This window comes from Lissotriton helveticus, chromosome 3_1 (assembly GCF_964261635.1).
Source record: "Lissotriton helveticus chromosome 3_1, aLisHel1.1, whole genome shotgun sequence".
Taxonomy (NCBI): Eukaryota; Metazoa; Chordata; class Amphibia; order Caudata; family Salamandridae; genus Lissotriton; species Lissotriton helveticus.
In genome coordinates, this window is record NC_136061.1 from 379,003,830 (window position 1) to 379,031,290 (window position 27,461).

At 43.6% G+C, this 27,461-nt stretch overlaps 1 protein-coding gene across 6 annotated transcripts in view; it reads right to left on the minus strand.

Moving 5' to 3' along the window:
* Positions 1-1,168: 1,168 nt before the first annotated feature.
* Positions 1,169-27,461, minus strand: part of LOC144824554 (uncharacterized) — a 776,466-nt gene continuing 750,173 nt past the window's right edge. For 4 of the 6 annotated variants that reach the window (XM_078683611.1, XM_078683614.1, XM_078683612.1 and 1 more), the window contains one exon: positions 1,169-1,402. In XM_078683611.1, the coding sequence (XP_078539737.1) occupies positions 1,247-1,402 (156 nt within the window). In that variant the 3' untranslated portion in view covers positions 1,169-1,246. The remainder of the gene's footprint in view (positions 1,403-27,461) is intronic. The other 2 variants (XR_013609011.1, XR_013609010.1) reach the window with 1 other exon arrangement.

Below are 27,461 nucleotides of genomic sequence, written 5' to 3' on the forward strand. Positions count from 1 at the left end.
GGAAAAAAAACCTGACTTTGTGTAATGTCATTGGTGCTCAAATATATTGCTCCAGTGTCCTTGGGCTGAGTTTGCGCTATATAAAACACTATTTTAAAAAAAAGGTACAGCGGGCTATTTCAAGATTAGAATGATTCGGCATTTTGGGGAAGAGGTGAGGGAGATTACTTGGTACTCAAGGTCATGGCTAACACTACTGCAGGAGTTGCAGTTCCATTAGGGCCGGGGAGTGCAATGGGCTTACAACACCCCAGTTAAGGGCAACAGACTTTTTTGGTCAATTTAGGTTTTGGTTTGATGAATTTGCTCTTTTATAAGCATCACATTTATTGTGGATTATACGCCACAGAAAATGTTTCCCTGAAATTATCTCATATGCTTCACCCTCTAAGCTCAGCCTTGCTACTCCCCCAATCCTTGCCATAAAGGTTCGGAGGGGGGCTCTGACTTTAACACATTTTTTATGGGGACTTAAAGCAAAAAGGTTTGAAGACCTTGGGCATAGACTGTAGCAATACTTCCTGCCGTAGGTGTGGTATTCAAGATTAAAAACATCAACAAGAATGTTTTTAGGTTTTGTGTACGGTCTACACTTCCATCCATACCTGTGCTCAACTTTTAATCAGGGTAGGATCCACCCCTATATTGAGGCAAAATCCCTAGAAAAGTCTCCGTAACTGCTACAGAAAATTCCCTGGATCACCTGGGCGGAATACATTTTTCACTCTTAGATCCAGACTTTTAGAACTCTTTCCGTTTGAGTCGTTAATCTGTCAGCCATCTTTCATATTTCTCCAAAAACATTGAAGGACGGGACTGATTTCGAATTTTGCTGTTCTATCTGCCCCATCAATAAACCATACATTTTTGGCGGATGTCTTGCATCCCCAAACTCTAAATCATGTTCTTGGTTATTTATGGATGCTTTCTGTTCTTACTGAGCTTGTTAAGCATTGACTCCCCTAGCGGCATAACACTTATAAGGCTGTATGCATGTTTAACACAGATCAGTAACATAACATACTCACAAAAAGCAGGTTCTATAAAAGAGGCAACAAATGAGCCCCTGTAGTCGAAAGCTTCATTTGAGTTTTATCATTAGTTCTCAAGCTGAGGTCAGCAGTTTTTCACGGAGCACAGTATTTAAATCAACACAGTGAAAAGTATGTAATCAAAAAGGAGCCATTGTATTAGTTAGTCTCTTAACCGATACATCTTACACAAATGCTCTGCAGTCATTTCCTTTTCAGAAAACTTTGTAGCACATCTGCTGGAAAGTGTCCATCTTGCCAATGATGCGCGCTTTCTCACTGCCACTAATACGAACAGACTGCATTTTGAGTAAAAGTTTGGAGTAGGTCATCTCGATGCTCCATCCATCTTGTTTCATGTTATACATAAGCTGCAATATGTGGTGAGAAAAGAAAGTCAACTAATATGTTTATATGGAGTAGACATATAATGCAGTATGAGCTTCATTTGGATATTACAACTTAATTTTGTAAAGGATGTATATAATGATGTAATAGATGGCTCCCACTTGAAACAGGTGAAATGTAATGCTTTAAAATGTGAAATTGCCATGTAGAGTGGAAAGGACCAAAACAGGAAAGATGGCAATATTTCTCAACTCTGATATTGTGATTCATATCAAAATACACAGCCACAGTAGCATTCTGTACTCTGCCTTATAAGAACGTACCACAGTAAGAAAAGTAAAGTTACTAAGCAGTAACTCAGTTACTCCAAGGCCATCCTCTGTGTGCCCTGTGATTCACTATGTGGCCCAGAATGGGAGTTACCAGCCGAATGGGAATGTGAGTCGAAATGTACTTTTGATGTCCCCTCCACCCTAAACATTTTACCAGATAAAACCTGGTAAAATGTCTTAGTGAGAGCACAGCCGAAAAGCTGGAATTACCACAGGAATCGGGTACCAAAATACCAACTTGCAATGCAATTTCCCATTACATAGAGGCCATTCGGGGTGCGACTTGGAATACCATGGTATTCCTGCACCTTGAAATTATTGCACAGTATCAGTAATTCCAAATCTAGAAATACCAAAGCAGTATTATTGAGACCCCTAGAAAGTGGGCCAAGTCAGTTGCTCCAAGACATCACCAGTACTTTTGTAGTGTTTTATCTAGGAAACCTGAATCGATATTCCTATTTTATGCCCTTGTCCGGCTATAATCAATAATATCCATACAACGGCATAATAATCATATCCATAATTCAGTTGTAGCACATGCTGTCACATTAAGCAAGGCTACTTCTCCGGCCCCCTAGTAAGCACACCGAGTTCTCTAAACAAAACCAAGCCTCCAGCAACCTGGGAAATCCCCCTTGCTTTTGTTTTGATTTCGTCCTAGAACTCCTGTAAAGCACTGTAAGAACGGCCAGTTCTTAGTGACATCTTTTATTGACGTCTTATGTCCAACCTTACGTCAAAGCCAGGCACCTTTCAGGTATAAATATACCAACGTTGCCTTAAGCAAACACACGGTGGTGAATCTGGAGCAGAGCAGCTATCTACTTGCCCGAAAGCCCAGCTGATGCGAGAGCCCACGGACGCTGCCCCTCCTCTTTGACGCGCTGAGAAAGACGCTGTCTTTTCTCCTGCCGAAAAATCCAGCTACGGCGTTTCCAGCCTACCCTTGCGGGTTGCTGGGATATCGAGTCCTGCGAGAGAGATACCAGACCTCCTGCTTTCTATTACCCAGGTACGGAACTGACTAAACCCTTACAGAGAATTCTTGAGTCAGATTCTTGGCAAAACAAACTTAACTTAAACTGCTACTTACTTACTCCTTCCCACGTATTAGGCTTAGGCCAGGTACACCGGGGTAGGCGTATTTAGAAGCACCAGTTGAGTACGATTAGTCAATGTATATATGTATGTATATATTTTATCTATTTTAAAGTATCATATGGCTAAGAAACCATATCAATGCTTTTACAGTATTATTTTATAATCCTCCTTTTACTGTAGGCACTTTACTTTACCATGAGCATTACAATCGTGGCAATTCATTTCTCTTGTATGAGGAAGAAGACTGCTCAATAAATAACACCTTTTATTGAAAACGCCCGTCTCTCTTTTCTCTGCATTCTGGTGAAACTAAGTACGCACATTTGACTGAGTGAAATAGCTGTCTTTTGTTTTCACACGACTCTAGAGATATACTCTTATTCAGGGAGAGCAAAGTTGTCATGTTTTATGGTTGTCAGAAGCTAATCCCTTCTTGTCTATCCAGGGAGGTTAAACTTCTCCTCGCTTATTCGAGAAAGTTTCTAGTGACCTCTGAGCTAGCTGGCAAACCTTAAGTCTAATATAGTCAGTAGAGACCTAGATAACCTCAGTCCTACGTCTACACTGCTGAATATATTATTCTAATGCGCAGAGCCTATTGGGAATATAGGAACTACACTACATGGCGCCCAACGTTTGGTAAGACGATAAATCTAACGCAAGACGTTAGAGTAACTCAGTCGTGCTCTTTCACACAGACCCATTTTCCCGTAAATACTCCAAAAGACGTCTGGAGTGGGTAAAAGGTTAAAAATCCGCCGGAACTTAGTAGGAAGAGATTTCTATGTATAGTTTCTGGTTTAGTCAACGTTGAAGGATACAGTGTTCGAAAATATTGTGCACCTAATCTTTGTTTCCTTGAAACCTGATCTGCAACAAAAACCTTCCTGTCAGTAAAAATGTCAGAAAATGAAGAAGAAAGGGAGACAGCTAGAATAGCAGCTCAACTCCTAGAGGATGACAATAGTCTCCTGCAGACCGACCCGGATGCTATACTCATTCTGGTCAACATAAGAAAAACTATAACTCTTAAACTTATAGAGAATGGACTAACATCGAGAGGTGGTATAGTCGTATTCGTAATTGAGGCACATGAATATCAGCAGACAGAGGTATTCTATTCATGGATAAACTTTCCAGCAGCAAATGCTGTCACACACGAATTCCACTATTACAAAATAGAGGAACCACTGGATGAATACACTCCTTTCGAGGAGGTGGAAATCCCATTAAAATACCAAAAGCACCTGCTCTGGTTTAAAGGCGCCCTAAAACATAATAATCACATCACCAGGCTCGGTCCACTAGGTAGACCAGGAGCAACGTGGCCGGTTCTAGCCAGCTACACACCACATCCAGACATTGAAAAAATGTCAATACCAGAACTTTTAGCACAGCTAAAACAACTGATTAAAATTCATAGAAAATTAGTCCAATATGTAATGCAGACTTCAACAGTCCAACCAGCTATTAACATTTCACAGCTGACCCCTCATCAGGGGAATACAAATAAAATAACACCACAGAACATACAATCATGTCTGGGTAAAGTACCAATAAAACGGGAACAAATTCCATTCTGGTTAGCACAAAAAATCACTCAAATAGAGGCAGTATTTCCGGATACTACCCCTACTGAGAAACACAGAATTCTGACTATCTGCCTTCCAATAGGGATCGCACCACATGTGGAGGACTGTGACACTTGGGGCACAGTTTTTGCTTCCATTTACACAAAAACACATGGTGTTCCGTGAATGGCGGTAATACCGGATGTGCTAAGACAGATTCAAAATTAATACGGTCCAGAACCTGCTTTAACTCTGGGTATGAAATTACTAAAAGACTTCAAGCAGGTCTCGGCTATATTATTAGCCAACATAAAAGGGGAAGCAGCATCTGTGGCGATCCGCCAGAAATTGAAAGAAACAGATATAGCAGAACAACCATTTGAACTTGCCAGAATCATAGAAAAATCCTATGAAGAACTAGGAAGAGATAGTTTGGGTGGGAAACCAGTAAAACCCCAACTAACTAAAAATCCTGAAAAAATATTTATTAAAAATAATCTAAACACTCCAAAAAAGAGCTGGGATGGAAATAAACAATCCACTCCCAAAGAAAAAAGATTCCAGTCCAGAGGAAGGTCTCCTCGGCGGAGAGAAAGATCTCCAGACCAAGGACACAAGTCTCCCCAGAGGGAGCCCTCTGAGAAAAGATACAACCTTAGAAATAGGGATAATCTAAAGAAACCTGATAGATATCAAGATATTGATACACGTCCCTCTCGATCTTTTCAGACTTCCTCGCAGAAATCGGAAAGAAGAGGACGGTCAGAACAAAGGGAAGAGCACGTCAAGTCCAAAGACAAAGAACCTGCTCATCAAAGTAAAAAATTACAATTTCCAAGAAAGAAGGTAGCCAGCATTAAAATAGTCAAACATGCCGAGGATACTGAGGACACAGCTGAAAAACGGAGAGTGGGCCCAGACAGTGCTAGACAGCGCAGCAGAAGTGACCATAGCTCGCAAGATCCTGATGAATCATCTGGAGACAGTGGACACAAATGAATACATTCAAGTTGAAACTGCAGACAGCAGAGTTAGCAAACCTCATAAAATATACGAGATAACATTACGTATAGAGGGAGATAAGACTAGGAAAGTAAGGGGTCTATTTTGGGATAACCTTTCAAAAGGCTATGACATCCTTTTAGCTGAAAAGGACTGGCCACCAAAGTTTGTCAGGGAGTGCCCTCATGGCGAAGAAATGATTATGCCTGCCTTCTCAAATCACATTCCAATTCATAAAAAATATACACTTGCAAGAAAGTGGGCAGTAGCCCAAGCTCCTGCATTATATAAAAATCATGTAGGATGGGATGAGGACTCTCCTCCTCACAAAATCCAATTAAAATGTCAACCAACTGCGCAAAGGCAGTACCCAATTAAGCAAGAAGCTAAAAAACAGGTCCGGGAGATCTTAGATCAACTTGAATACCAGCGGGTGATTGAAACATGCACCTCACAAATGAACAATCCTTTGTTTCCTGTCTCCAAGCCAGACGATTCATATCGTCTAGTTTTGGACTACAGACACCTTAACTCATGTTGCAAGACATTTGCAGTACAAAACTCACACAGTGCAGCACTAATGAATAACATCGTGCGCAAAAAATACAAAACGACATTAGACATCTCTAATGGATTCTTTTGTCAAAACATTGCACCTGAAAGCAGGTATTTGACCGCTTTCTCAATAATGGGCTCGCAGAAGAATTTCTGTCGACTCTCACAGGGGTTCAAGAATAGCCCAGGATTATTCTCAGCAAGAGTAACAGAGGTACTACAAATGTATGATGATGAGGCATTATCTTATGTCGATGACATCTATCTAACAGATGATGACTTGGATACTCACTTGAAAAGAGTGAACACCATAATACTTGGTTTCGCAGCAGAGGGTTACAAATTCAACTTTAAAAAGTCACGAATTGCCCATCTAACTGTCCTGTTTTTAGGATATGAATTATCAAGTGAAGGCAAAAACCTGGCAGACCATTCCTTAGAAAAGTGTGCTGTACTCCAAGCACCAAAAACGCTGAGGAACTTACAATCAATACTAGGATTCCTGAATTTCGGAAGAACTTACATTCTAAATTATGCAGAGAGGGTTAAACCTCTCTATGAATTAATAAAACCTGATTTTAAACCGATCAATTGGACTCAAAAACACACAGAAATTTTGAGATTATTGCAAACAGACATGTTAGCAAAAACAAAATTGCAAACTTGCGACAATACACGCAATCTTGTAATCCGAGTCATCCCAGGAAGATGCGGATTCACGTACCTGACCTCTAATGAGGGAGAAAAGGTACCAATAACATACAAATCACACTTGTACTCACAAGATGAAAAATCATTCAGTCTTGCGAAAAATGTTGTAAATGCGGTTCAAACAGCTGTAGCAAAAGAAAGAGCCCAGGCCCAAGGCAGACGGATTACTGTTTTAACAGCAGAATCAGCCTTCGAGTCATTAACGAGCCCATGTAATTTAACTACCGTGGCATTAGATCCAAAATGGATACAATGGGAAAATTCTCTTTCTACAGAAAAAGTGAAATACTATTTTGACCCGGAAATGAAAAAATTGAAATATCTAACATATGAAAAAGAGTATCCTCTGCCTGACGACATTCTGCCCTTACAACTTTACGCCTGCGTAATATACACAAACAGTTATGCAGAACCCTCAGTTTGGGGAAAACAAGCTTATAACGCTACATGCGAGGTTGTCAAAAGCCGGTGGCGCGGAGGTAAATTGAGACCACTGGTAACAATGTCACAATCTGTAAAAAACAATTCATGTCAACAAACTGAATTAATAGCTTTAAAGATGGCGCTCGACATTGCTGATCGCGAATTCCCAACACTAATAGTGTGCGATTTGCATTCCTGCGTCAAATCATACAATAATGACTTGCAGAAATGGGTTCAAAACGGTTACAAAGATGACACAGGTGCCACAATTAAGCAAAAATCGCTTTGGGAACAAGTAGTTCTTGTAAAGAAAGAACTACAAAAGACTCACGATACACTGAGTCATCAGCGTGATGGCGTTCACGCTGCAGGGAATTCATTGGCTGAAACAGCCACAGCGGAAGCAACTAAACCGGCTTCCGTAGCCACAAAAAAGCGTTCAGACAAATACATGGACGGGGAAACCGTGCTGGCGGTATAAACGTCTTCAAAAGGCAACTGTGCAGCTTTACCCGTGAACTATCCACTCAATTATACATACATAATCGATGCAAACTCCGTTCCTTTTGCTCGAATCCCTGGAGTGGGGGATAGAGTAATTCCAAACACGAACAGGAGAGTCTTGCTAACAGCAGACGCACACATGGGTGAAGGTCTAGGGCACCGAAGGATCAAGGAATCTCTGACTGAATTACAATCAGAATACTGGTGGCCGGGAATGAGCGTGGATAATCACAAATTTGCAAAAAATTGTGAAAACTGCAACAGAGATCGCACTGGCGAACCGGCCGAAGTAGTGCCAGAACACCTAATAGAGAGCATAAGGCGATCTATTCGCATGATTAAACAGGAAACATGCGTCCCCATGTATATTATTTAAGACCAGATTCACTTAAAATGTAGACACCAGCGCTCGGCTGACGCCAGAACTGTTATAAAAGATTTGCGAGTCTATATCGGCACATACGCAATTGGCATGCTACATTCTGACCAGGGTCCTGCTTTTAGCTCTCGAGCTTATAAGGAGGCCATGACCAGCTTGGGCATTGCATTGCGGTATTCTTGTCCCTTCCATCCTGAGGGAAACGGGATTGTGGAAAGAAAAAACCGAGACATAAAGCAATCTATAACGGCGAGGGTATTAGGTACGGGTACTGGGTGGGTCCAACATTTAACAAGTGTCCAACGTAGTCTTAATAATCTGCCAAGAAATTCTCTAAAAGGTTTCAGTCCGTACGAACTATTGTTCGGGACTAGAATGCATATTCAGGACCTCGATAGTCAGACTTCAGTGGTAGAAGAAAAATGCTTTGATATCAAAGATCGTTTGGCTATTTTACAGGACTTAAATGAAACAAGAAAAGATCTGAGTAACGTAAAGCTAAAACACCAGCCAACAGCCACTGAAGAGAAACCACCTGTCCCAGCAAGGCCTGTCTGGATTCCAAAGATTGGGGCTCTGGTCAGAGAGAAGATCGCGGTGAAGAAGGAATTTGGGCCTTCTTACAGAAAAGCAGTACCTGTCTTAGCTGTCAACGGAACAAGATCAGTTGTACTACCGCCCCTTGCTGGTAAAAAGGAGAACCAAGTTGTATCAATCAACCTGGTAAAACCACAATCATGTGGCCGATAATAAGTAGTAGGCCCAGTGGACTCCCAAGAAATAGCAGAAGACCAAATCTTGCTACAATCCAAGAGGTTCAAACTGAGAGACTAATCACATTTGATAAACCTGCGGTGATTAAAACGGGACTATGCAATAATGCCATGGAACTTGTGCCTCTTGAAGCCCAAATTGAAACAGTTCATCAAGAAACACCTGTCTACCACGATGTAGCCACAGACTGTGCTAATGAAACAAAGAAAATTCCAAAAGCAAATAAAAATCCGGAAGCGATTCCAACAATTGATAGAACTGCATCTGGCTACTTCATCAATTTCGATGACTTTTCTGAGGATCCAAGCGAGCCTGAAGAACAGCCAACAACAAAAACTTTTAAAGACAAAGTAACAGAACTCTTTCATCAACTCAAAGAAACCTATCTGATTTCTCTATGGATTGAATTCTGGATTGTGTTAGGTGTACTTTTCCTCCTGCTTTGGCTCATCATGGTTCTCTGTTTGGGTAATTTTATTGAAGGAAAATACAGTACAATGGACACAGCAAGTCAGAACATCAACTTGGTCCTAAAGCCACACAAGTCATCTCACATCGAGAAAAGAGAACGATCATCCGTGAATGTCACAGCCAATCCAATACCCAGTGGGGTAGCTTGGGACAAAACAAATTACGATATTTATGGCCCGGTCGAGCTCTTGAAGTATCCACACCAGTTCAAGATTTCATTAAGTGACTTTGTAAAACCGAGCACATTCTCTGATGATTGGGACGTTGATAGTATTAATGATATGATGTCAGATTTAGTAATGTCAGCAAAATTTACAGAGTTAAACTAGTAGTGTTAGGAAGCATAAGGAGCACTCCGTGGTATTCAAATTTTATTGAAATTTAATCTATTGGTGCTGCGATTAATAAGGATAGTCACTCCTTGGGTAACTGATTTAGTTATGGTGGGTAAGGTTGCCCACCTAATCGCGCACTGTTCACCTGGTGCTCCGCACCTTAATTGCTATTTTCTATTTAATATGCTAGAAACAACTCTTTTATCTTCGGTTACTGGTTATTTTTATTCACATAATTTTTTACTTATTGTTTGCATATTATTCACAATTTTCATCAGTATTCATTTGTATTCATAACCTTTACATTTCAAAGAAAAACACATGTACTCTGTGTCATTTCATTATGTTACATATCATACATAAACATTTAATCATCAGTTTCTTTGTGAGCCCAATGCATTTCGGCGCCAGTATGGTGCCTTCATCAGGGGCCAATCTGATCGGTACTCTGTATCACGGTAGGTCAAACCTTATTTGTTATAACACTGACAACTATTTATCTCTATTAAATGACCAAGCGTCAATCTCTTGTCTTCGTGTATTCAAAAGCCGTCTGTGTTAGTGTTTGTTCCGTCTTGTAACAAAGAAACCGCTGCCCTGTGCACGCTTCCATTTAATAGAGATAAATAGTGGTCAGTGTTATAACAAATAAGGTTTGACCTACCGTGATACAGAGTACCGATCAGATTGGCCCCTGATGAAGGCACCATACTGGCGCCGAAATGCATTGGGCTCACAAAGAAACTGATGAATAAATGTTTATGTATGATATGTAACATAATGAAATGACACAGAGTACATGTGTTTTTCTTTGAAATGTAAAGATTATGAATACAAATACTGATGAAAATTGTGAATAATATGCATACAATAAGTAAAAAATTATGTGAATAAAAAAAAACAGTAACCGAAGATAAAAGAGTTGTTTCTAGCATATTAAATAGAAAATAGCAATTAAGGTGCAGAGCACCAGGTGAACAGTGCGCGATTAGGTGGGCAACCTTACCCACCATAACTAAAGCAAAATTTACAGAACATGATTACTTGCAGGGTTCATCTAATTATGAAGAACTGTACTGCTACAACCACTTTGCACATCACTATTTGCATAAATCTGCTCAAACTAGAAATGTTTTAAAGTATAATCAACGGGAACATTGTGCAACTCCACCAAAAGGCAGTCCAAAAACATTTTATGAGAAATACCCATACTTCTCAGGGTTCAACAAAAGTGAAGCAGAAGTCTTTTATTTCAAAATGTTAAATAAGACAGGAATGAAAACAATGCTGACAAACACTAAATTAATCTATTCAGAAGCATTTTATGAACAAATGACTACATTTGGTTTTGAATTTTGGAAAAACAATATTGAAACAAAAACCATCTGGGGTACCAACGATTGGCAGGTCCAAGGTATAGAATCATTATTTAGAGCCTGCATGATCCCAGAACAAATTATATTCTTGAATGATTCCGTTCAACAGACAACCTGTCTTGGCCTAGCCAAAATTAAAGACTTAAACAAACCGTCTATTCCAAAGCCAACACCTGACTGTAATAGCACTACAGACGTTGAGATAGACGTATCCCATATTTTTAACCAAAACAGAACACATCCTGATTGGAAGAAATGGTTGATCTGGCCCACAGACACAAATAACTGTCAAGATAGATTCCTGAACAAAATACAGGGGTTCAAATTGACCAGGTCAGACCCTAGATACTCCCAGAGACAACATCCAGGGATAGTTACAACATACAGTGTAGGAAAACTATGCCTCGAATGGCTACACACATCCACACTGGCAGAAATTAAGCAACATTTGACTTTACTTAAAGACGGTACTGACTTGCGTGATTTCATAATGGGGCCACGCAAACAGTGTCACAAACGTTTCATAGCGGCCGGTATATATGCAGCTTACAACGAAGCTTGGAAAATAATGCAAATTGAAACAGCAGAAAAAATACGGGAAATTGACCGTATATATTTGGAAAAATCACTTTCTGTTGTGGACAATGGGTTAATGACTCTGTCTTCCAGAATATATTCACTGGACAGTATTGTATCATCTGCTATAGATATAATAGAACAGGACTTGCTAATGTTACAACATGGTCAGTCCCAATTACGTTCTATTGTACAGCTTGGCTGGACGTTACAAAATCTGCGTTCAGGCTACGTGCCTTGGCATTTAATCAACACAACGTCATTATTCTCTATCTTTAACCTTACTGATACACAAATCAGCTTGGCACAGAAAGGAGCAGAATATACAATTCTGAGCATTGAAAAACTTGAGAGATTACCATTGACAATGTCAGAACGACCTGTCATTGAATGGATAATACACGGAATAATAACTATTCCGATAACAACTTTAAAAATTTAAATTCTGTCAAGAATATATACCAGCAGGCCAGTATGAAAGGTTGGGTAAAGGGTACATTAAGTCATCATGGAAATTACCTTACACACACACATGTTATAGTGAAAAGGAACAGAATGTATTTCTTAGTGGTAATAATTGTAAAAGATCACTAAGTGGTATACTTCTGTGTCAAGGTATTAACCTGCATGGGGCCTGTGAGGGGACTTCAAATAACCTTTCATGTCACCAGCATGGCACACCTGCAACTCGAATAGAGCCATTCTTTAGACGGCTTTCTAACGGGAGTTATATTCTAATAGTGGACCACAGATGTTGTGGCATGGTGCCAGGAAAAGCTTATCTAGTTAGCGTTAGTTCCATGGTCACTTGCTGTATGCAAGTATTGTTTCCAAACAGCACTCCAGTCAGGGAGGAAAACATTTGGCCATTTTTGAATATCTCTTCTATTCGAATTGATACTTTAAGCAGAATGAAGTCTGTACTTTTGCAGACAACTGTGCCCTTGACGTCATCAAAAGAAACGTATGATCTGCAAGTCGCAAGGACAACGGCAGAGATACATAGCCTTTTATCAGCAAATTGCCCCCTACATTTCGCAGAAATGTTAAGCCAAATCCTAAATATGTCCGATACTGGAGGTATCCCACATGTATTTAAGACAATTTTTTCGGGACTGTTAACACCCTTCACAGCAGTTCTGGGCATTTTTCCTAATTTTGTCCATTCTGTCTTTGGCGGCCTACCACTCCTGTTGGGACTCGTAGCAGGCATTTTATTTTTGATACTTCTGCTTCGTTATGGCAAGCCAAAACGCGGACAAGACTCCTGCAACAATGGAAGAAACGATCCTAGCTATACGCTATCGGGACCGCATAACTAAAGTCCTTGGATTAGCCCGGCTAAGAGATCTGAATATGACCTGGTTTCTTTCATTCAGACCCATCTGGCAGAATTGTATCTTACCTGTGCTTCGATGTATGCTATGCGGAGAAGAATGCGTGTTGGACGTCTGTCTTACACTACAATCAGCAGTACCATTGGATACAGATACTTTGCTAAGTCCTGTAACGGCTCATGCATCGTCTTGTCCCCAGCGGTTACCGATCCTGATGACGGCATTCGTTGAGACTTCACCACTGCGATTAAAGGGTAGTGAAGTACGAGATGAGAGCAACATCACCCAGGTACGACCTTCTGTGAGCACTGCTGATCCTGTCATCGGTGATAGCAATCATGCTCACGACTGCACAGTTGCGGCATTTTCCAACTTAGTCGAACTTTCACCTGAAGCGGTAAACCACTTTTTTGAAAGTCTGTCTGAAGTGATGTTTTCCCTCGAACAAAAAGAATAACTTTTAAGCAAACTAGTACACAGCATTCCCTGAACTCTGAATTCGGCCTTCGGCTTTGATAAACAAAAGCTACTGAACATATTTGGAACTATATTTTTTCTCTCTCCCCTGAAAGTGATTTTTTTTTTTCCCGATTCCAAAATATTTACTTTTTTTTTTGGCACATGTACTCTGCTTGAAGTAGAACTATTCTTAGAGAACAGAGCTTCTATTTTAGGAACTCTAAAGACAATATATCACGTCAGCCTCTAGCACATTTACAGCAACTGTATTTATATGTGATGGAATGGTCTCAACCCTTTTTTTCTTCTGTATTAAGAGCCATTTCATGTGTAAATTTCGCAAATCATTCATGCCGATATATATATATGCATCCTTTTTAATGAATGATTACACTGCTTAAAAAGCGTACAGTACCTATAATCCTTTTCATGTATTTCGCATACACCATTTCAAATGCAAAAATGTATTTTGGGGTGGGTTGATATACACATGCACCTTTTATGTTTACTATTGCTTAAGTTTTAGTAATGATGGACATTAATTCGTGGAGTGGGTGTAGTGTTTTATCTAGGAAACCTGAATCGATATTCCTATTTTATGCCCTTGTCCGGCTATAATCAATAATATCCATACAACGGCATAATAATCATATCCATAATTCAGTCGTAGCACATGCTGTCACATTAAGCAAGGCTACTTCTCCGGCCCCCTAGTAAGCACACCGAGTTCTCTAAACAAAACCAAGCCTCCAGCAACCTGGGAAATCCCCCTTGCTTTTGTTTTGATTTCGTCCTAGAACTCCTGTAAAGCACTGTAAGAACGGCCAGTTCTTAGTGACATCTTTTATTGACGTCTTATGTCCAACCTTACGTCAAACCCAGGCACCTTTCAGGTATAAATATACCAACATTGCCTTAAGCAAACACACGGTGGTGAATCTGGAGCAGAGCAGCTATCTACTTTCCCGAAACCCCAGCTGATGCGAGAGCCCACGTACGCTGCCCCTCCTCTTTGACGCGCTGAGAAAGACGCTGTCTTTTCCCCTGCCGAGAAATCCAGCTCCGTCGTTTCCAGCCTACCCTTGCGGGTTGCTGGGATATCGAGTCCTGAGAGAGAGATACCAGACCTCCTGCTTTCTATTACCCAGGTACGGAACTGACTAAACCCTTACAGAGAATTCTTGAGTCAGATTCTTGGCAAAACAAACTTAACTTAAACTGCTACTTACTTACTCCTTCCCACGTATTAGGCTTAGGTCAGGTACACCGGGGTAGGCGTATTTAGAAGCACCAGTTGAGTACGATTAGTCAATGTATATATGTATGTATATATTTGATCTATTTTAAAGTATCATATGGCTAAGAAACCATATCAATGCTTTTACAGTATTATTTTATAATCCTCCTTTTACTGTACGCACCTTACTTTACCATGAGCATTACAATCGTGGCAATTCATTTCTCTTGTATGAGGAAGAAGACTGCTCAATAAATAACACCTTTTATTGAAAACGCCCGTCTCTCTTTTCTCTGCATTCTGGTGAAACTAAGTACGAACATTTGACTGAGTGAAATAGCTGTCTTTTGTTTTCACACGACTCTAGAGATATACTCTTATTCAGGGAGAGCAAAGTTGTCATGTTTTATGGTTGTCAGAAGCTAATCCCTTCTTGTCTATCCAGGGAGGTTAAACTCCTCCTCGCTTATTCGAGAAAGTTTCTAGTGACCTCTGAGCTAGCTGGCAAACCTTAAGTCTAATATAGTCAGTAGAGACCTAGATAACCTCAGTCCTACGTCTACACTGCTGAATATATTATTCCAATGCGCAGAGCCTATTGGGAATATAGGAACTACACTACACTTTAGGCCTATTGTCATCTTGTGTTGAGAACTAGATCACCAAATCTTTGGAAGTATTGTCACCATCTGGAAATGTCTAGAAGACCAAGACTGTTTTCCTGTAACCATAGGTTTTTAAGATTCCTATCTTTCACAGATTCACATGATTTGTCAGGATAAGAATCTTTGGTGCATTTTAAAATCACTACTTTCGAACACCCACTTACTATAGTAGCCATCCCACCTCCTTCGGTCATTTTCATCTTTTCTCAATAAAAGGTGGATAGGTTAAAAACTCTGCTTTGATGACATATGATTGTTGAGAGAACACACACTATGTACAAAGGTAGAAGAAAATCGGAAAAGGAGAGAAAGAAAAGGAGCACTCCTCTGTTAGGACAAGAACCCTCTCTCACCCAAAGGTGACATGCTTCATCAAAGGGTTCCCTCCTTACACTAGGACCGCAAGGCACCCAGTGTGGGCCACAACTGGGAGGAGCAGAGGTGTTCTGGGTAATGATGAGCACTGAAGATGTAGGGAGAGAGGCCAGAGTGCAAGTCTAGATAGCAAGTCTAGACTTGGCGCAAAGATGGTGACCGGAAAGGAGCTCGGGAGATGAGCTCCACACGCTTGAGATCCAAATACTGATTTATCCCAATTTAGCCTCATTTTCACCAGAAAGTAAACATGAATAAATGAAACTGGATTTAAACTGGATTTATAGCATCTGAAAGTAATTGGAAAAAAAAAATAAACGTACCTACTGCGTAGATCATCGACGAGCTGAAGGGTACACTCGCTGTGGCGAAAAAGAAGAGGGGGCCCGAAGCTGGAAAGTCCATCGTAATATCGGTGTCCGATTTGACCTGCTAGTGCCCTGCATCGGTGCCTGACTTCGGCTGGGAGCAGTTGCGAGACGGAGGGCAGATCCATGAGCCCCCTGCCCTACAACGGAAACTCGTCGAGTCCCCGACATCAGCTGAGGACAGAGGCGTGGTGAGGAGAGGCGGAGGGCAGATCCAAGAGCCCCCTGCCCTACAACGGAAACTCGTCTAGTTCCCCGCATCGGCTGAGGACAGCGGTGTGAGGAGGAGAGGCGGAGGGGAGATCCAGGAGCCCACGGAGACTCATTGCGTCCCCCGCAGTGGCTGAGGACAGCTGCGACGCGAGGCGAGGCAAAAGGCAGATCCGGGAGCCTCTGCTTCTGCATTTGTACATCGTCGCGTCCCCTGCAGTGGGGTCAGGCAACAGGAGCAGCGTGAGTGATAGGAGTAAGTGAACCCACACACACGAAACAACAGATGATGAAAAGGAATATAAAGCTTATAGATATCAGGATCAGGTTTTGTGTATGAATATGATATGAAAGGAGGGTACCTGAATCCGTAGATTCCCTCTGAGCTCCAATTTGAGCCGGGGGACTGAGACGGGAGGAGCCCCCGGCATCTAAGGAAGTCCGGGGAGAGGAGGCGGCGGAGTAGAGCATCTGGGGAGGCCGTTGAGAGGAGGCAGTGGAGCAGACCGGTGGGCAGAGCTAGGAGCCCACCGGCTTCACAGTGGGACCGGGGAGCCAGTGAAGGCGCGCCCGCTACGGAGAGAGAACATTGATCGTCCCGCCGCCCCTCCTCCCTTGAGTCCTTCGCTACAAACGCGAGGCTACACGAACTCGGCAGGAGGGAGGAAGGGATGGGATGGGATGAAAACCAGGAGGCTTGAACACTGCTGAAGGTGGGAGAAAAGACGGCAACCGCGTTCATAACTGACGGTAAGGCGCCTTGCTGTACCCCTAAGGGATGAGGGGCTTTGCTTAGTTTGCATAGTTTACTCTGGTCATAAGGAGGCTAGTTGTAGGTGGCAATTGCTATTGTTGATTCTTTAGTTTTTATAGACACTTCCTGTAAGTGACTGATTAAAGAAGTACACCCACCATTTTGAGAGGTTACTTAGCTGCTTTGTAGGTTCTAAACTCTGGCTCTGGACTTAATGGAGTAGAAAGAAAATAGAGACAGGACTACAGTACTTGAAATCAGCAGAGGTCTTAAATAGTAGGTCTTATGCATAGTAGTGAACAGAGGACTACACCAGGGAGAAGGTGATATAGAAATAAACAGAGGACTAAGATGATGTGAGAATCGGTCTCACTAACAGAGACATAGGACTACACTCCAGGTTACTACTACCTGGTAGCCATCTTGGAAGGGGCAAAATACTGCAAATAACAGAAACTCTGTCTTTTATCTCACTAGGGAAGCTGAAAAGTTGGACTCAATTCTGGCTACAGTCCGCATCTGTTGTTTAAATGGAAATAAATAGTGGGCTGAACCTTGAGACTACTTGCACGTATTTTAAGATATAGTATTTCCTTCACATGCATGGACTTCCACCACTTAATCAAGAGTAAGTGTCACTATTTACAGTATCGTTCAGGATATCTAGATCTGAACCCTTTTTAGTCCATCACAATGTTAGGTCAACACCTAAAACCGGAGGGAAAGAACTCATACTCTATAATTTACCCACCCACTATCTCTAAAAATGCCTCCAAAGCCTTTAAACACAACCTTCTCAGATCGAATCCAGAAACACTTATACTTGAACCTTCCTTTAACCTAAAAAAGGGCGCATTTATTAACAACTTTATCTTCTTTACTACGAAAACGACCAAATGAAGAAGCGCAATGAATAACCTTCTTAAAATCCAGGAAACAAAAAACATTCCCTATGGAACAAAGTTGGTCATTACCCCCTCTAGGAAATGTAGGCCTACATTAAATATTACGTGTTATAAAAATGGCACGTTTCTCATTCAAGCGGCCAATAAAGATCTGGAACGCTTTGACGAAATGTTCTCAACACTAAAAAACTACGTCCTCAGCAGCCCCACTCTAAAAAAAATCAATCCTAACATTAATTCCCAGGCTAGCACAGTGCCACCTGGGAACATACCGGCTATAGTTGAAATCGTCAGGGAGATTGAATCTAATCACCCCACCCAAATTGCAACGACAGACTGTAGCAGCACTAGTGATGAAACTCAAACTTTACATCAGGAAATCAGGAATTTGAGGCAAGATGGCGCCAGTGAAGGACGCTTGAGCACACCTCACCTCTCTTGCGGGACCTTGGAGCCACGAGTTCTGAGTTGGAGCGAGTTGGAGCGAGTGAAGCCAGTCTATGCCGTGGATGCTATCACTGAATCAGGATACATTGTTGCTGGCTGCCGGTCGTCGGTTTCAACATTTCCCATAGCTGTAGCAAGTTGGAGGCAGTCGGAATCTAGCGTTCGGCGTTTGGTGTGGCGCGGCCGAGGGAGAACGCTTTTTGGAAGCCAACGCTGTGGTTTTTTTTTTAGTGGAAGTTGTTGGAGACTGTATTGCTGAACTGAGGCTTAATTGAAGCTGCCACCGAAGCATCCGGCGTAGTAACCGGCAGAGGAAAAAGCGGAGGGGAAAGCGGAGGGGAAAGCGAAATTGAGCCTTTCATTGCCTGCTTCCCAAGGCAGTTTTTCTCTTGGTGTGAAGGTAACCCCAGCTACGTTTGCTATCGGGATGCCGCTGGAGGGTTCTCGCGCAAAACCGCGCGGACAGGAGGAAGTCCCAGCTAAGGCCACGGAGACTGCAGCAGTGGCTGGGCAGGTGAGGGGGAAAGTTGGGCAGAGTGGTGACTCTAACTCGGCCACTACTAAGGTACAAAAATCAGCGGCGGCTGCGCAAGTCCAGGGAGCTACCGGCCAGGAAAAGGGGAGAGCCACGCCTGGGAATGGTGGAATGAAAATACCAGCGTTTTTCGCGACTACTGTGGAAAGGAAAAAAGAAAGGGAGAAAAAGAAAAACAGAATGGAGGGGGCTCGTATGGATGAAATTGTGATTAATCTGGGGGAACCAGGCGAATTAGACTCTGGCAGAGACTCTTGTATTCAGGAAGGGGCAGAGGCTGCCTCAAGTAAGGTCTCAGCGAGCATTGTAGACAAGTCTTTGCGGAATCCGAGTACGATGACTTCTGGTAGTGCTCTGTCCATGGAGGATACGGTGCAAGGTGCGGTAAATTTGGAAGTGGACTCTGGAGACTTTTACTCACTTTCTGAGCATTATGGCTCCTCTTGTGACGATCTGGCGATACAGTACTCAGCTCAGCTTTCCATGTTGGATGGCAGTGACTATGGCAGTTCAATAGTAGAGGATCTTGAGGAGTCGGAGGAAGGTCAACTTAAGACAGTTAGGAAGCTGGATATGTGTGATAGAAATTACACTAATGCTAAAACTCCGAATCAAGAGGGTCAAGCAGTTTTTGAAGGAGAAGAGGTCTCTTTAGCATTAATTTATCGTTCTATCATGCAACATAGAGATGAGACCAGGGAGGAGAGTCAAAGGGTTCAGAACTCATGTCGGAAACTACAGAATTCTGTTAAACGCCTGGAAAAATCACATGGGAACTTTGTATCTCGATTCAACGAAGTGGAAACAAGGGTATCGACATTGGAGGATGAATTTGCACAGTATAAAATTATTGTGGAACAGAGTGTGGCTACAAAAGAGGACATGATCTGGAAACTATCTGACATCGAGAATCGCGCAAGGCGCAATAATTTGAGGTTTCTTCAGGTCCCGGAGGGGAAGGAGGGGCAGGATCCAAGGGGGTTTGTTGTAGGTTTGTTAAAATCTGCTTTCCCTGAGTTAACCCGATGGGACTGGGACAAAAAGAACGAACGGGCTAACAGATTTCCTTTTAACATTCGGCTGAGGCCTGGGCAAGAAACTAAACCTAGGGCATTGTTAGTAGCCTTTTACAGCTTCTTGGCACGGGAGGAGGTGTTTAAGCTTGCTAGGCCGGATAAGAAGGGGAAGGCTGGGGATGTGGATTTTTTTGTACGACCGGATCTGTGCCAGCAGTCAGTAGAGTTACGATGGCAACTTCACCAATTAATTCCAGAGCTACAATCTAAGGGGGCCTTAGCCTTTCTAATGTTTCCAGCTAAATTAAAGATAGTTTTCAAGGATCAAACCTGCTTTTATACCAACATTGCCTCAGCAACAGAGTTTGCTCGGTCTACATAGAATAGGTACTCTCAGAGGCTAAAACGTTCAATTATGATATGGTAGCCTAAGGGTTAAGCACAATGTTAGTTACTTGTCAGGTATTTTGCTTTTTTGGGTATGACATAGATCTAGCCCACTGCTCCTAATTGTTTAAAGTTGCTTTTTTTTAATTTTAGGATCTCCTAGCGAAAGGACTCGGCAGAGGAACGCAAGGGCAGGTGGTAGAGCTCGCATCTACAGGACTATTAGTCCTAAAGCCTTGTTTTTGGGGGGAAGAGGGAGTGGGGGGGTAGAGGGTGGGTGTATGATGGGGTTGAGTAGGAGAAGTGGTAGGGGAGCCAGGGGGGAGTGGGTAGCACTAAGGGGGTGTAAAAGGGGGAAAAATTCACAGCAACAGCTACATGGTTTAGTTTCTGGACACAAGTCAAGGAGGGTACTTTCTGTGTTTTGGGGCAGCTTAGATCGTGGTTTGTAAGGTCTCAGTAGGATGTGTACTTATCTAAATTAGAATGTTAAATGCACGAATTAAAATCTGCTCATTGAATGTGTCGGGTCTTAATAATATGTTTAAACGACAAAAGGTGGCTGCAGAATTACGACACATTCGGCCAGATCTAGTATGTATGCAGGAAACACACATTCCATGGTTAAAGAGTGGTGTACTGAACGAATTGGGATTTTCTTTAATTATTACATCTGGGCAAACTAGTATGATCCGGGGGGTAGCTATTTTTGCTAGAAGAAATTTTGTAACTGTTGATCGCAAATTAATGGACAAAAATGGACGGTGGGCTATTGCAGAGTGTTATATGGAGGGTCTAAAGATCACGCTTTGCACTATTTATGGCTCTAATGTTGACGACGCAGGGGTCTTGATTGAGCTAAATGCAGAATTAGCCACGTGGCCGCAACCAGTGTTGGTTTGTGGCGACATAAATATAAACTTGGTTAATCAAGCCTTAGAGGATGGCCCTGATAAATATGTTGGGCGTAAGCCCAAAGTTTTTAAAGCACTTTATAATTTAGTTAGCGATCAGGGGTTGGTGGATGTATGGGGTAAACTGAGGGAACATGATAGTGGCTTTACTTTTTATTCACACCCACATAAAAAAAACTGGTGAGATTAGATTATTTTTTTGCTCCGGCTGCTTTATTAGTGGGTGCGTCAATTCATGTATATCCAAGGATTTCCTCGGATCATGCTCCAATTGTCTTTGAATTGGCTGTACGTAGAGATAGACCTAAGTTTAAAAAAATCTTTTTACAACTTTATTTTTCAATTTTTGCAAAATTCCATACAAATATACAGTGCAGGCAATTAGAGACGGTCATGGAATACATAGAGCATGAATTGTTGTGGTTCAGGCAGCATCAACAGTGGATTTACACATCTACGACATATTCGTGGAAGTGCACCGTAAGGGGCAGAACAGACAGCAGTATCACCCAGTCCCACCCCCATCGTAGCTAATACATATGCAGCTCAGCCTCCCACAGCAGTCAGTTACAGCCCCATGTGAGATAGGCAGACACATCCCCCTAATCACACTGTAAGACATATTCAGCATCTGTCAGTAGGATAATGTAATCTAAATAGGGCCCTCTTCCCCTCTGGCTCAGGAGTGATGGCTTCATCTGTTGGCGCCTCTAACTTGAGAAGGTATATTTGCAGTGGACCCCATATATCAGTCGGCTTAGAAGCCACCGGTTGAGTTTCCGCATATATTCTGTGTTGCTCTTGACAATATACCATATCTTGTACCCATTCCTTGAATTTAGGGGATCGCCCTCTCCCCCATCTGCACGCAAGCCGCCTTTTGGCCAGGAGTAGGGCTACATCTAAGAATTTCCTGCTGCCCCTCAGTATTCGTGCTGTGTATCCTAATAAGAACATAAGAGGGTATTAATAGTGGTATCGACCATTAGTTCCAGTGCCTCATGGACCTGTTCCCAGTACTGCCTCACTTGTAGACACTCCCACGCCAGGTGTAAGAAGCCGGCATCGGATTGCCCACAACGTTCGCAGCAATCCGAGTCAGCTAGATGGAACCTGTATTTACGGGCGGGGGTATAATAAAGTCTGTGTAAAAACTTGTAATGAATGATTTTGAAACGACAGCTGGACGTTATATTCCCTGTAAGTCCACAACAATACTCCCACTGCTCATCAGTCACCTCCAGGTAAAGGTCAGTATTCCAGTGTACCCTAGCTGTGCCTACCACTTCCGGAGTATGACCACGAAGACTACCGTAAATGCCGGAGACCAAATGCGCACCATTAGTGCTGTGTAGAACCACATTCAAAGGAGCAGTGCAAGGTGGTTCCTACGGGTATTCTGGGAGCAGGGCCTTCATGCTTTCTCTCAGTCGAATATAATAAAAAACCTGCAGTGGGCTGGGGGGGGTGCGCCAAAGAACTGTTCCCTAGATCGAAATTCACCTCCAAGAAACAGGTCTCCCCATGTGACTATATTGAGCCGATGTCACAATTTCTGAAAGCCAACTTCTTGCAGTAACGCCACCCGGGGATGATATGTGAGAGGCATTCGGGACGCATAGAGCAATAGCTCCTGCAATCGATGCGCTATCCTCTGCCAGGCATCGATCGTACATGTCACAGTGGTCGGCGGGGTGTCCAATGCACTAGGGGGGCCATAGACAATGCCACTCAAAGGTAGGGGATGAGCAATCCAGTCCTCAACCGCTATTTGTGGCATGAAGCTAGTGGGTTTAACCCAATGATACAAATAGTGCGCCTGCGCACTTAGGTAGTATGCCTCAAAGTCTGGTATATCAAAGCCCCCCATGTTATATGGTTGTGCCATAACAGCCCATTTGAGTCGTGCTTGCCCCCCCCCCATACTAGTCTAATCAATTCAGACTTCAAAGTCTTGAAAAAAAAGGACCCTGGATGATAAGGGATATTAAGGAAATAATATAAAAAACGAGGCAATATAACCATTTTAATAAGAGAGACTCTGCCCGCCATTGACAAAGGAAGACCAATCCATCGCGTGATCGAGTCTGTCAGTTTAGTAATGGCCGTATCGTAGTTGAGTCGTAACGTCTCACCCTTATCCCTGGATATTTGAATACCTAAGTAACGCAAATCAGAATGACACCATTCCAGGGGGAAATCCAAGGGGAATTCAGATACAGCAGCAGTTAATGGGAAAAACTGTGACTTCCCCCAATTGATTGTCACACCAGATAGTCTACCAAAGACTACAAACTCCCTCAGTAGGGCATTCAGGGTATTTTGTGGGTCCTTGACATCGAGTATGACATCGTCAGCATACAATGCGATGGAGAGTTGTCGCTGGAAGCAGCAGAAGGAACTGTCTCTATGTAGCTGTCGTATGCGGCACGCCAACGGTTCTATCGCGATGGCGAACAAAAGGGGAGACAGCGGGCATCACTGCCGGGTGCCCCTAGTTATTCTGAAGGATTCTGAGAGACGACCATTCGCCAGTACTTTGGCAGTGGGCTCAGTGTACAATAATTGTACCCACTCCATGAAAAGTGCGGGGAAACCCATTTTCCGTAATACGGTAAGCAAGTAGCGCCATTCCACGGAATCGAACACTTTAGAGGCGTCCAAGAATATTGCGGCTAGCGGGAGTTCCGGGGCTACCATGTGTAGGAGTGAAAAGATTGTTCGCAGGTTATGGGAAGTTGCCCTCGCCGGGATGAAGCCCGACTGGTCGGGGAGGATAATTCTGGTCATTAGGAGGGATAGTCTCGTTGCTAGAACTTTTGCCAAAATCTTAGCGTCACAATTAAGTAACGATAAAGGCCGGTAGGAGTCGCATTGTGTAGGATTTTTACCTGGTTTCAGAAGAGACGTGATCACCACCTCTCTCATAGAATGGGGAAGTATCCCCACCTCCAAGGAATCCTCAAATACTTCTTTTAACACTGGTGCCATTATATAAATATAACATTTGTAGAACTCGGCTTGGAGCCCCTCTAAGCCGGGTGCTTTCCCGTTACTGAGAGACATTATGGCATCTCGGATCTCATCCAATGCAAATGGGGTGCTGAGGAATGTCCTATGTGTGTCAATCAGCCAGCATAAGGCCAACTCCCCCAAAAAACCTTCCAAATCAATTTCCCCCGTGGATTGGGCAGTATATAGGTGCGTATAATGTGTTTGTAGAGCAGCTAAAATGCTATCGTTATCCCCACAGATCTCCCCCTCTGCATCCTCAAGTTCTAAAATGGTGTTAGTGCCCTGTACCGCCATTGAGAGTGCCCTCCCCGGTCTCTCTCCCTCACCATATCTACGAGCCTTCCAATATTTGTCCCTAAAGTTCACTTCCCGCAGCGCCTCCTCTTCATACTCCGAACGTTTGGTTCGAAACTGTTGGTGCAGTTGTCCTGTGTCTCCCCGTAGCATCTGTCTCTCCAGTCCCTTCAGTTTCCCCTCTAGTTTCCGTATTGTGCGCTGAATGTCTCGTAGTACCCCGAAGCCTTTGGCAATACACCACCCCCGAACTGTGACCTTAAAGGCCTCCCATACTGTTTCCACACTGTCCACAGTGTCTTTATTGCGGGGGAAAAATTCCTCTATGTCTTCCCTCAGTTCTTCACGAAAGACAGTATCCAACAAGGTAGTCGGCTGTAGCCGCCAGGGACGCCGGGGAGTGTAATCAACACCGGACAATGATCAGACTGAGTTCTGGTCAGATGTCTGGCATCAGTCACACTAGGGGCCAAGTTTCTGGATAAAAAACAGTAGTCTTTTCTCGCCCATGTCCCTGTATAAGAGCTGAAATGAGTACCCTCCTGAAGCACCGGGTGCAAATGTCGCCAGTTGTCTATTAAGCCACCCTCCTCTACAATGCCCTGCAGTGTCTCCCTCGACCTGGGATGGTATTGGACCTGTCCATCTGCCCTATCCAATCTTGGTGTCACAGCCACATTAAAGTCCCCACCCCAGATGATGTGTCTGGAGCCTATGTCCCAAATCAGTCCCCACAGTAATGTAAAAAATTCTGGAGTGTCTACATTCGGAGCATAACAATTGGCAATTGTGACAGTGTCCCTACCCAACCTTCCCCACAATATCACATATCTTCCGGCTTTGTCTACCAGCTGACCAAGAAGGGTGAAGGGAGTCGTACGATGTATCAGGGTAGCCGTGCCCCTAGAATATGATGAATAATTAGAGAATACCCTGACTCCCGCCCACCTGCTAGCGAAGGTAGGATTGGTGTGTGGGGGGATATGTGTCTCCTGCAACATCACCACATTTACCTTATGTTTATCGAAATAGGCTGCATTTGTCTGCATTTGCGAGCATCTTTAAGGCCTCGTACATTCCAGGATAGTACTGTGCACCTATTTGTATTAGTATCACCCATCAGGTCTAACCGTGATACATCCAACATACCACCATAATGTCCACACCAAGTCTGCTGTTCCCCATAAGTCAAATTTGTCCAATATTTCCTCTCGAGTTGCCACAATCAATGCAGTAGTTGGAATCTTTCCCTCCACCACCCCCCACCCTCCGTGGCCCCCCAATCGAGCCCCTGGTCCCCTCCCCTCCCCTGCCCACCCTCTCCGTTCCTTCCCAAACTCTCCCCCCTCACCCTGCCCCCCTCCCACTGAAGCATCCCAATCATGCCAGTAATCCTCTGCCCCCCTCCCACCCACCCAACAACATACCCAACCCATGAAATAGTAGGGGATCTCCCATGGGGTGCGGTCTGTAAGTGGCGCACCGAAACCTTGCTATAGATCAAGGGATTATTGATTCTCAACAATTCCCAGGACCAGCAAGGGTGTCCGGTACACATATTCATTGTGATACATTCTACTCCCTTCAAAATGTTGCAGACATTGAACAAACCCAGCACAATATTCAACATTATACGTTACAGTGGTCTGCAGTTCAAAGTCATACGTGGCCATCGTTCGTCCGTCCGCCAGCAGCATTGCCGCCGTTCAGCTGTCTCTGCAAAGTAATGTCAGGTCATTCCACATCAGACAGCGGTAGCTGATCATCTTCATCTTGGCCTGCAGGGTCTACTTTCCGCTTTTTTATCTCCTTAAGGAACTTCTCCGCCGACTGCGGTGTCATGTGGAAGCTTTGTTTGCCCTGATGAGCGATCCGTAGCCGCGCTGGATATAGAAGGGCGTAATCCAATTGTTCTTGGCGTAACTTCTGCTTTACCCCATTGAATTTTTTGCGTTCCTCCTGCACCCGAGCTGTAAAATCCGGGAAGATGGTGAAGGTCACTCCAGAGAAGTTAAGTCGCCTCTTATCTCTCGCTACTTTCAGGACAACATCACGATCCCGGTAATTCAGCAGACGGGCTATGATAGGACGAGGATTCGCCCCAGCGGGTGGACGGGATCCCAGCGATCTGTGCGCCCTCTCCACGATGAACTGAGCAGATAGCGCACCCTCCATGAGCAGTTGTTCAACAGATTGCTCAAGCCGCCCTGTGTTTGAGCTTTCGGGTATGCCTAAAATGCGAATATTATTGCGATGACTTCTGGCTTCAATATCCTCATTCTTGTCGTCTATTATGCAGATGAGTTTGTCTATTTGAGTAACCGCCACTTTGAGTTGCTCCATGACGTCTTCTGAGTCCGATATTCTCTGCTCTGCCTCCTTGATCCTAGTCTCATGGCTGTTCAGTTTATGAGTGATGCCTTCTATGCGGGTTGTAAGCGTGTCCATCTTTGTCGCTACGGGTGTAAAACCCTGCCTCATTTCCGTGAGTATGGCCTGTAGGTCACTAGTAGCGCTTGGATTTTTCTCAGGCAGTATCTCCTCTTCGGTAGGCCCTTCTGTCGCTGGCGTCTTCTTCGGAGTGCGCTTGCCTCAAACGTGAGGCGTGGTTGGCGGGAATCTAAGCGGCCCATGGCGCCTCGACATCAGCAGTTCTCCGCAGTGTACTCCGTCTGTAAAGTCCAAGCGCCCTGTAGTTTATCACAGTAGTATGTCCCCGCTGCCGCTATGTCTCCCGGTGCATAGCCCGATTGTCGAGCTATGGGGCACTTCAAGTGACCTTGTCACTCAGCAGTTAATGCTTCTCCCAGAACTGTCCATTAGATTGAAGCAGATGCGCAGTGCCTCCCGGGGGGGAACTCAGAGAAGGAACCCCTCCACGTCCTGTATCCAGTTTCTCAGCCCGGTTTTAGTATGCTCACAGCACCGCCTGACCTCACGTTATCTCATCATCATCTGGCCGTCAGGCTGGGATCATCAGAAGTCGCAATCAGGCCCTCCGTTCATATCCAGTAACGCAATCCACTGCCCGATGTCCCTACGTGCTTGTCA